This window comes from Dipodomys spectabilis, unplaced genomic scaffold (assembly GCF_019054845.1).
Source record: "Dipodomys spectabilis isolate Male_0828 unplaced genomic scaffold, ASM1905484v1 ptg000039l, whole genome shotgun sequence".
Taxonomy (NCBI): Eukaryota; Metazoa; Chordata; class Mammalia; order Rodentia; family Heteromyidae; genus Dipodomys; species Dipodomys spectabilis.
Genome location: NW_024870716.1, coordinates 14,405,356 through 14,415,917, shown reverse-complemented (window position 1 = coordinate 14,415,917; position 10,562 = coordinate 14,405,356). Strand labels below are relative to the sequence as shown.

Here is a 10,562-nt window from a genome sequence, read left to right as displayed (position 1 = left end):
GGCGCCGCCCCACGCCCTCCGGCCCGCACCCGCCTCTCAGTCCCCGCCACGGCCCACAGAGGGCGGCGCTCCCCGCCGCCCCGCGGCGTCCGGACAGCGCAGCGCGTCCCTGCGAGCTCGTGCGCGGCCGGGGAGCTCCACGTGTTCGTTTCTTGAGGGGTGGGGGCAGCGCGGGGCTCGAACTCGGGGCCCGAAGCTGTCCTGGAGGCTGGCGCTCTACCACTTGAGCCTCAGTGTCACTTCCGACTTTGGGGTGGCTATTTGGAGGTAAGCGTCTTTGGAGGAATTTTCTGCCCGGGCTGGGTTCGAACCACGGTCCTCAACCTCGTGAGGTGGCCACAGTCCAGTAGGCGAGGCGCACGCTTCCCCGCTGGACCCCGCCAACGCCACAAGGCGACCACAGCTCTGAACTCCAGCACCGGCCGCCTCGCCCCGCCCCTTTCTAATTCCGGTGCGCCCAGAGAGGGAGGGGCCCCGCCCGCCGGGGGTTGGGGGGAGTCTCCGCCTTGACCCCGCCCTATCCAAGAACGCCTCTCGGTGATTGGCTGAGACAGGTACTATAACCACCCAATCGCACTTGAGCGGCGGCTCTAGCTCCGGTTGCGTGCGGGAGCAACATGGCGGATCGCCTCACGCAGCTCCAAGACGCAGTAAACTCGGTGAGGACTTTCCCCCGGCGTGTCTCTGCCTTTCTCTACTCTGGCCTCACTTGAGCCGGAGAGACAAGTCCCCGGAAATCCCCAGGGGCTGCCAGGGCGGCTGAAGGGCGAGCGGAGGGAGGCCTCGGCCCACGCCTCCTTGCGAGCCGCCGTCTGGACCGGCTGGTCGCGGCTGCTTGTAGTTGGGGCTGTTCGTCCAGTTGGCTTTTCCTGACCGGTTCTGGTGTCCTTGGCTGTGATGTTTATGATTGGATGGTCTTAGTCACTGTGTCCTGGGGTGGGCGTGGCCGCGGGGTTTGAGGTCTCGGCCAGGCCAAGCGTTTGGTCCGTTGTCTGGCTTTATGATGGTGAGTATTCTGACCCGAGTATTTCTATTTCTTTTGTCTGCGTGGGCTTTGGGGATTTTGTTTTGCTTTGTCTTTGGCTGGTTGGTTGGTGCGGGGAGACTTGAGGTCCAGGGCCTCAGGCTCCGACTGGCTTTTGCTCACGGCTAGCGCTCTACCTCATGGACCACACTTCCACTTCCAGCTTTTTGCTGGTTAACTTCAGCTAAGAGTCTCGCGTACTTTTCTGCTTGTGCTGGCTTAGAATTGTGATCCTGAAGCCGAGTACCGTGGCTCGCTCCTGTAATCCGAGCTACTCGGGAGGCTGAGATCTGAGGATCACGGTTCAAAGCCAACCAGGGCTGGAAAGTCCGTGAGACTTACCTCCAGTGAGCCACCAGAAACCCGGAATTGGCGCTGTGGTTCAGGTAGTAGAACAATCGCCTTTTGCTGAAGAGCTCAGGGACAGCGTCCAGGCCGACAAAAAAAAAAAAATTGATTAAACAAAAAAGAATTAAGCAGATTTCTGTTGTTGGAAACGTTTATTTCTTAGTGTCATTTTGATTACAGTGTAATGTCCGAAGAAGGTGCCTATAGAAAATTACCCTGAGTGAAAAACCCGAATGCCTGGGCCCCTCACTAGTTCTGATCTTACTTGGCATATTTTGGAGTTGCACTTTTGATTTTGTTTTTGTTTTGTTTTTTATTTTGGGTCCGGTCGTGGGCTTGAACTCTGAGCCTGGGCACTGCCCCTCAGCTCTTCAGCTCAAGGCTAGCACTCTACCACTTGAGCCACCGCACCACTTCCGGCTTTTTTTTTTTTTTTTTGCTTATGGGTGCTGAGGAATCGAACCCAGGGCCTCAAGCATGCAAGGCAAGCGCTTTACCACTGAGCCACCTTCCCACCCCCACTTTTGAAAAACTGATTTTTCTCTATGTAAATAGTGAATGAAAGTGATAATAATAGAGCCCAGCACTGAGATCTGAGTATCATAATGCTAAGCCAGCACAGGCAGAAAAGCCCTTGAGACTCCTATCTCCTGTTAACCACCAAAAAGTCGGAAGTGGAGGTGTGGCTGAAATGCTAAACTTGATCACTCTTGAGCCAAATGAGAGCTGCAAGGTCTGAGTTCAAGTCCCAATACCATCACAAAACAAAAGCAAAAAAAAGAATAAAAATCCACTGCCAAAGTAAGTGTTTTTCTTTCTTTTTTTTTTTTTTTTTTTTGTCGGTTGTGGGGTTTTGAACTCTGGGACAGGGCACGGTCCCTCAGCTCTTCAGTTCAAGACCAGTGCTCTACCACTTGAGCCACAGTGCCACTTCCGGTTTTCTGAGTGGATTATTGGAGATAAGAGTCTTATAGACTTTCCTGCCCAGGCTGGCTTTGAACCTCAATCCTCAGATCTCAGCTTCCTAAGTAGCTAGGATTACAAGAGTAAGCCACCAGCGCTCAACTTAAAATAAGTATTTTTTAAAATTTATTGAAAAGTCAGTTCCATGACAAGTATTGTGTGTAAACATGATAGAGATACACTGAATGTGACATAGCTTTTCCATCATGAGGAGTTCAGAGAGAACAACTGGTAATAGTTGTACAAATACTGTGATTTGTGTAAGTGTAAAAACCATCTCATTTTAGGTTCTTTTTGCTATGAATTAATTGTTCCAGTCTGCTTTATCACTTGACAGACAAAACCACTGGTTTATTCTATCTTCCTCATTACATCTGGTTTGCTCCACATTAGGGAGGATCTGTGAACTCACAGGGTTCACACACACAGTGTGCTCATATGAGTATACCAAATCCAGCTAGCTAATCATCCTTCAGTGCAGTCTTACTGTCCTCAAAGTTAAAAGACATGTATGACTACAGGGAAAATTTTCCTAAAATAACATTTTTCCACCCACTATCCTTACAATTTGATTTGTAAACCTCAAAGGAGTATCTCCCTGAGAGGTGTTGCCTGGCAACTCAGGCAGTTAATCCAAGGGAGACTTGACGTTGGTGAATTATTCATTAACATTTAGGAGCTTCAAGCTCTCACATTTTGGTTCTCCCCTTCTCCTTCTCCCTCTCCCTCTTCTTCTCCCTGTCCTCCCCCCCCCCCCCTCTCCCTCCTTCCCCTCTCCCTTCAATCTTTTCTCATTTGGTGCTGGTCCTAGGGCTTGAACTCAGGGCTTGGACCATGTCCATGAGCGTCTTTCTCAAGGCTAGTACTCTACCACTTGAGCCAATGCTTCCATTCCAGATTTTTGCTGTTAATTGGAAATAGGAGACTCATGGACTTTTGTGTCCAAACTGGCTTTGAACCACAGTCCTCAGATCTCAGCCTCTCATAATTGGGATTAGAGGCCCAAGCCTCTAGTGCCTGGCTAACCAGTGTTTTATGCTCTACTCATTTCAAATCTTGATAGTAATATAAATGTTTCCTCTTTACCTTTTATTGTTACTGTTCCTGTCTTAGTCCAATTATTACACACCAGTAATATTAAATAGCCTGTTTCATTTTCTAGTTTACAATGTTTTACCCTGCTCAAATCTGAGGGTGCTGAGGAATCGAACCCAAATTTCTCTATAAGTACCTTACATTGGACATCAAATTTCATGGCTTTCAAGGCAAATCTCACAACTGCTAGGCTGTGTGAAAGCTTTTATTTTCAATAAACTAAGCCAAATAGGTTTCATTTCCTACTACTCCCTCATACTTACGAAATTATGAACTTACTCATGTCTAAATGTCCTTACTAATGTTTTGCTACTTAAGATGCAGTAAGTGTTCAGATCTCCATAAAGAACACAGTTCCAGTTTTCTAGTGGTTTATTGGAAATAAGAGTCTCACAGACTTTCTTGCCAGGGCTGGCCTTGAACCATTATCATCAGATCTCAGCCTCCTGAGCTAGGATTACAGACATGAGCCCCTGGCACCCTGCTGCACATCACTTTTTTAATAATAATTTTTAAAATTATTTTAAAGGAAAATAGGTTTTGAGCAATAGATGATAATTTGAGCTTGGAGAAGACCATATCTGATTTCTTAAGGTACCATTTTAAGCAGTTTTTTTGTTTGTTTGTTTGTTTTTGTCAGTCATCGTGCTTGAACTCTGGGCTTGAGCGCTGTCCCTCCGCTCTTCAGCTCAAGGCTAGTGCTTTACCACTGGGCCACTTCCAGTTTTCTGAGTGATTTATTGGAGATAAGAGTCTCATAGACTTTCCTGCCTGGGCTGTCTTTGAACTGTGATCCTCCAATCTCAGCCTCCTGAGTACCTACGGTTACAGCTGTGAGTCACCAGCACCTGGCTTCTTAAGCAGTCATTTTGTTACATATATTGTGCACCAATATTCACCACTACAAGCAAATTATCTGCTTGTTGCTTAAAATAAATATTGGCTTCTTTTTCTATCTTTCTTTTTTGTGGGTTATAGGGCTTGAACTAACTAAGGGCCTGGGTACTGTCCCTGAGCCTCTTTGTGCTTAAGGATAGCACTCTACCACTTGAGACACAACACTACTTCTGGTTTCTGAGTGGTTAGGTGGAGGTTAATAGTCTCGTGGGTACTTTTCTGCCTAGGCTGGCTTTGAATTTCAATCCTTAGATCTCAGGCTTCTGAGGAGCTAGGATTACAGGTGTGAGCCACCAGCAACCTGTGCACCTTTATCTTTGTACTTTATGACTTTTTCTTTCATGACTTGATTAAAACATTTAACCCAGGCTGAGTAATCAGTGATTACTATGTTTCTGGGTTCATTCATTAGCACTGATCAAAAATCAATCATTTCGAGTAGTAATGGCTTCTTTTACACAGAATTACTCCTTTCTGTGAGAGGCTTTCAAAATCACTATTTAGAAAAATTATTGCCATAATGGAACAAACCCTTAAAATTGATACACCTTTTCTAACCTTGACCTGTTTTATTTGGCCCAAGCTTGCAGATCAGTTTTGTAATGCCATTGGAGTGTTGCAACAGTGTGGTCCACCTACTTCATTTAATAACATTCAATCAGCAATTAACAAGGACCAGCCAGCTAACCCCACAGAAGGTAAATCATTTTCTTAGCATTTGTGTTTTCTTAAGAAAGTCAACTTACAGGTTTTGTTTCAGTGTCACTGTTGGGCAGTTTTACTACAGGTTTTGTCATAAAAGAAATTAATTGATGGCTGGGTAGGTGGCTCAGTGGTAGAGCACTTGCCTTGCATGCATGAGGCCCTAGGTTCGATTCCCCAGCACCACATAAGCAAAAAGAAAAAAAGCCGGAAGTGGCGCTGTGGCTCAAGTGGTAGAGCGCTAGCCTTGAGCTGAAGAGCTGAGGGACAGCGCCCAGGCTTATATAGTTCAGGCCCCACGACCAGACCCCCCCCCCCCCAAAAAAAAAAAAAAAGAAAAGAAATTAATTGAGCCAGGTGGCTCACACCTGTAATCCTTGCTACTCAGAATCTGAGATCTATGGATCTTAGTTCAAAACCAGACTTGGCAAGAATGTCCATGGGACTCTTATCTCTAATAAACTATCAAAAAGCTGGAAGTAGGAAGTGGCAGTGTGGTTCAAGAGAGAGTGCTTGCCTTGAGCTGAAGAACTGAGGGACAGTGCCCAGGCCCAGAATTCAAGTCCCACAACCCCCCCCAAAAAAGGGGGGGCCGGAAGTGGAGCTGTGGCTCAAGGGGTAGAGTGCCAGCTTTAAGCAAAAGAAGCTCAGGAATAGTGCCTACACCCTAAGTTCAGGCCCCAGAACTAGCACAAAAAGAAAAAGAAGAAATGAATTTTTTTGTTGTTGTATGCCAGGGGGTGCGCAAACTTGAATTCAGTACCTTACACTCTTAGCTTTTTTACTCGAACAAAACTGGCACTCTACCACTTGAGCCACACCTCTATTTTTGGCCTTTTGCTGGTTAATTAGAGATAAGAGTCTCAGGGACTTTCTTGCCCAGTCTGGCTTTGAGTCATGATCCTCGGATTTCAGCCTCCTGAGTAGCTAGCATAACAGGTATCCAGTATCCAGCCACAAAGTAAATTTATACCTATCACATTTCTGTTTATGAAATAAGACATTGTTGATCCTTTAGAAAAGAGTTTGTATGAATTTAGCAGAAATTTACTTGTAGGACCTAAAGGAATGGATTCCATTTACAAATTACTTTGTTTACCTAACCACACTATATTGTCTTAATAAGTAAAATGACATTATGCTTACTTCCCAATAGTAAGTGAAAAGTGTGATAGAACTGATATGCTGACATTTTGCTTTAAGTTTTTTATCTTAATTATCAGAATCATATACAAACCAGGCATTGGTATCACTTGCCTGCAATCTTAGCTACTCAGGAGACTGAGATTGGAGGATCAAGGTTCAAAGCCAGCCCAAACAGTAAAGTCAATGAGACTCTTATCTCCAATTAACCAGCAAAGAGCCAGAAGTAGATGTGTGGCTCAAGTGGTAGAGTGCCAGTCTTAAGTGAAAAAAGCCAAAACTGAGGTTCTCTGATGTCCTAATTTAGTCATATTTTCTCTTAGAATATGCTCAGCTTTTTGCTGCACTGATTGCCCGGACAGCAAAAGATATTGATGTTTTGATAGATTCTTTACCCAGTGAAGAATCGACAGCCGCATTACAGGTAAAGACCTCTTTTTCGTGTGTGTGTGTGTGTGTGTGTGTGTGTGTGTGTGTGTGTGTGTGTGTGTGTGTGTGTGTGTGTGTGTGTGTGTGTGTGTGTGTGTGTGTGTGTGTGTGTGTGTGTGTGCGTGCGCGCGTGCCAATACAGGAGCTTGAATTCAAGGCATAGGGCCTTGGACTCTCATTTGACCTTTTACTAAGTCTAGCGCTCTTATCGCTTGAGACATACTTCCACTTCTTGCTTTTTTTCATGGTTAGAAATAAAAGTCTTTTTATTTTTGTTTTTTGTTGTGGTCGTGAGGCTTGAATGCTGGCCTGGGCTCTGTCCCTGAGCTCTTCAGCTCAAGGCAAGCACTCTACCACTGAGCCACAGTGCCACTTCCGGTTTTCTGGTGATTTATTGGAGGTGACAGGCTCACAGACTTTCCTGCTCTGGCTGGTTTTGAACCGTGATCTACAGGTCTCAGCCTCCTGAGTAGCTAGGATTACAAGCCTGAGCCACCCGGTGCCTGGCTAAGAGTCTAAAACTTGCCTTGATTAACTTTGAATAACAATCCTTGCATCTTCGTCTCCTGAGTAGCTAGGATTACAGAGGTCAGGTGCCCTGCCTGTTTTCTTTGATGAGGTAATAGAGAAGTAATGGAACGCATTGAATGGAAGGAGATTGCATTGGCATCTTTATTACTCCATTAGTGACTTCAATTTCAAGATAGGAATTTTGGTCATGTGAGCTAGTGTAGATTGTACTGAATAGATGTTCATTTTCAATTGTAAAGATGCCTTCTGTGTTTCTCAGCTTATTTTCTTATCCAAGCATGAGAAAAGAGTGTGATGTAGAGTTTAAAAAAAAAAAAAAAAAGCAGGCACTAGTGGCCTATAATCCTAGCTACTAGGAGGATTGCGGTTCAAAGCCAGCCCAGGCAGGAAAGTCTGTGAGACTTTGATCTCTAATAAACCACTCAGAAAACCAGAAGTGGCGCAGTGACTCAAGTGGTAGAGCGCTAGCCTTGAGCTGAAGAGCTGAAGGACAGCGCCCAGGCCCAGAGTTCAAGCCCTACAACCTACAAAAAAAATAAAATAAAGTAGCTTGTCATTTGTGGCTCATGCCTGTAATCCTAGCTACTCAGGAGGCTGAGATCTAAGAGTCAGGATTCAAAGCCAGCCTAGGCAGCAGTCTCTTATCTCCAATTTACTGGGGGAAAAAATGTTGGAAATGATGCTACGGCTCAAAATGGTAGAGTACTACCCTTGAGCACAAAAGCTCAGGGACAACATCCAGATCCTGAGTTCAAGTCCAGGACCAGCACAATATGAATAAATAAGTTCCAGGCACCAGTAATTCATAGCTATAATCTTATCCACTCTGGTGGCTAAGATCTAAGGATCATAGATTAAAGCCAACCCAAGCAGGAAACTGAGAACTATTGCTAATTAACTAGCAAAAAGTTGGAAGTAGAGATATGGCTCAAGTAGTAGAGTAGCCTTAGTGAAAAAGCTAAGGAACAGCACCTAGCCCCTAAGTTCAAGCCACACACATTCACACACACACAAACATAAAGGTTCAAAACCAGTGTGGCAGCAAACCACTTACAGATACTTAGATATTTTTAATTGAGAATCTATTCCCATTATAATTTGTGTTGGAAACATTCTTTTTTTTTTTTTAATCAGTTGTGGGGCCTGAACTCTGGCCTCGGCACTGTCCCTCTGCTCTTCAGCTCAAGACTAGCGCTCTACCACTTGAGCCACAGTGCGACTTCCAGCTTTTTTCTGCTTATCTGGTGCTAAGGAATTGAACCGAGGGCCTCATGCATGTGAGGCAAACACTCTACCACTAAGCCACTTTCCCAGCCCCAGGAAACATTCTTAACTTCTCTGATTTTTTAAAAAAAATTCCTGATATTGTAAAATATAACATGATGGTTATAATATCATCCAAATTTAAAAAGAGATACTTCAACTGGGTACTAGTAGCTCATGCCTATAATCCTAACTACTTAACAGGCTGAGATTTGAGGATCAAGGTTCAAAGCCAGCTCGGGTAGAACAGTCTGAGATTTTTATCTCCAATTAGCCATCAAGAAGCCAGAAGTTTAGGGGACCAGCATTAAACAAAAAAAAACAAAGAAGAACACATAGCCCTGAGTTCAAGCCCCAGTAAGGGCACAAAAAAAGAATAAAAATAAATAAAGAAAAGAAATCCCTCTATGTCAGCCTCTCTCCTACTTAATCTGTGTCTTCCAAGGCTGCTAGCTTGTATAAGCTGGAGGAAGAGAACCATGAAGCTGCTACCTGTCTGGAAGATGTTGTTTATCGAGGAGACTTGCTTCTGGAAAAGATCCAGAGTGCACTGGCTGACATTGCTCAGTCCCAGCTGAAGACAAGAAGTGGAGCCCACACCCAACCTTTTCCAACTACTAGCACTGTCACACCCTGGGCTGAAAAAAGGACTGGTCCATGCCGTTAGCATTCTGCAGCAGGTATACCAACACAGCAACATCAGTCTCTCAGATGTGCTGCCTTTCAGCCAGTTTTAATTCTCTCTTTTTTGTTGATAAATAAGCTTATAAAGTCTTGATAGAATCTGCTTTAAGCCATCTTTGTGTCATCATTTTATTTTTGTTTTTTCCCCCTCTGGATGAAGACATCAATGCATTTGTATTCATAATAGAATTAAACATATAATAAAGTTATGCATTGTTTTTTTCATTTCATGTTTTTTTTGTTCATTTTGAGATGGAAGCAGGCCTTGTACATGCTAAGCAAGTACTTCACTACTGGGCGACAATTCCACTTCTAAATTGTGGGGTTTTTTGATTTTTTGTTGTTGTTTTTTTTTTTGTTTGTTTATTTTAAATTTTATTGTAAAGATGCTGTACAGAGGGGTTATAGTTACATGAGTAAGGTAATGAGTACATTTCTTGTCAAGCATTGTTACCCCTCCTTTATTGTTCTCTCACTATTCCTTCCCTCCCCCACCTCCCCTGCTCCTTCCCCCCAGCCCCAAAGTTGTAAAGCTCATTTCCAGTATAGTGTCTTGTGGGTATCATTGTTGCAATGGGTCATTCTATGTCCTTGTCCTCTTCCCCTCCCCAAATTAGACAGATGTATATACAAAATGCAGGGTAACCAGGCACTGGTGGCTCACGCCTATAATCCTAGTTACTAAGGAAGCTGAGATCTGAGGATCACTGTTCAAAGCCAGCCAGGGCAGAAAGGTCCGTGAGACTCTTATCTACAATAAACCACTCAGAAAACCAGAAGTGGCGCTGTGGCTCAAGTGGTAGAGTGCTAGCCTTGAGCTGAAGAGCTGAGGGACAGTGTGAAGGCCCAGAGTACAAGCCCCATGACCCACGAAAAAAAAGGAAAATGCAGGGTACCAAAATCAAGTACAGTGACAACAAGGGATATACCATAGGAGGAAGAACATACAGAGGAAACAAAAAAAAATCTCAAAGTACATTGTTGGGGGTTTTTTTGGTTTTTTTTTTTTGGTGCCAGTCCTAGAGCTTAAATAACAGCCAGGCAGTGTCTCTGAGCTTCTTTGCTCCATTTGAGCCACAGCTCCACTTCTGTCTTTTAGGTGTTTAATTGGAGATAAAGTGTCTTACATACTTTCCTGCCCAGGCTGTTTAAACTGCCATCCTCAAGGCAGATTTTGGACATTTCAGTTGAGACTACTTTGTCATTCTGCCCCTTCACAAGTGATATTGTACAAATTTGGATGCTTGAACTAAAGTTTATGTATTGCTTTGAAAAAACTGAAAAGGGTAGTTTGGCACAGGGGCTCATACCTGTAAGCTACTCAGGAAGTGAAGATTAGCAAGACTGCTGTTTGAGGCTAGGTCAGGCAAAAGAAAGTTGAGACCTCATCTCAGCCAATAAGCCAAATATGGTAGTGTATGTAATCCCAGGTATGTGGACTGAGTGCTGGAGTTGAAGCTCAAATCACAGAACATCTGCTTCC

General features: G+C 44.3%; 1 protein-coding gene across 1 annotated transcript; it reads left to right on the top strand.

The window, feature by feature from the left end:
* Positions 1 to 564: 564 nt before the first annotated feature.
* Positions 565 to 9,304, top strand: Med21 (mediator complex subunit 21). The gene is made up of 4 exons (XM_042677469.1): positions 565 to 659; positions 4,911 to 5,025; positions 6,496 to 6,596; positions 8,841 to 9,304. Exons 1-4 carry the CDS (start codon positions 618 to 620, stop codon positions 9,060 to 9,062), a joined length of 480 nt encoding a protein of 159 aa, XP_042533403.1. The 5' UTR covers positions 565 to 617; the 3' UTR covers positions 9,063 to 9,304.
* The last annotated feature ends 1,258 nt before the right edge of the window (positions 9,305 to 10,562 follow it).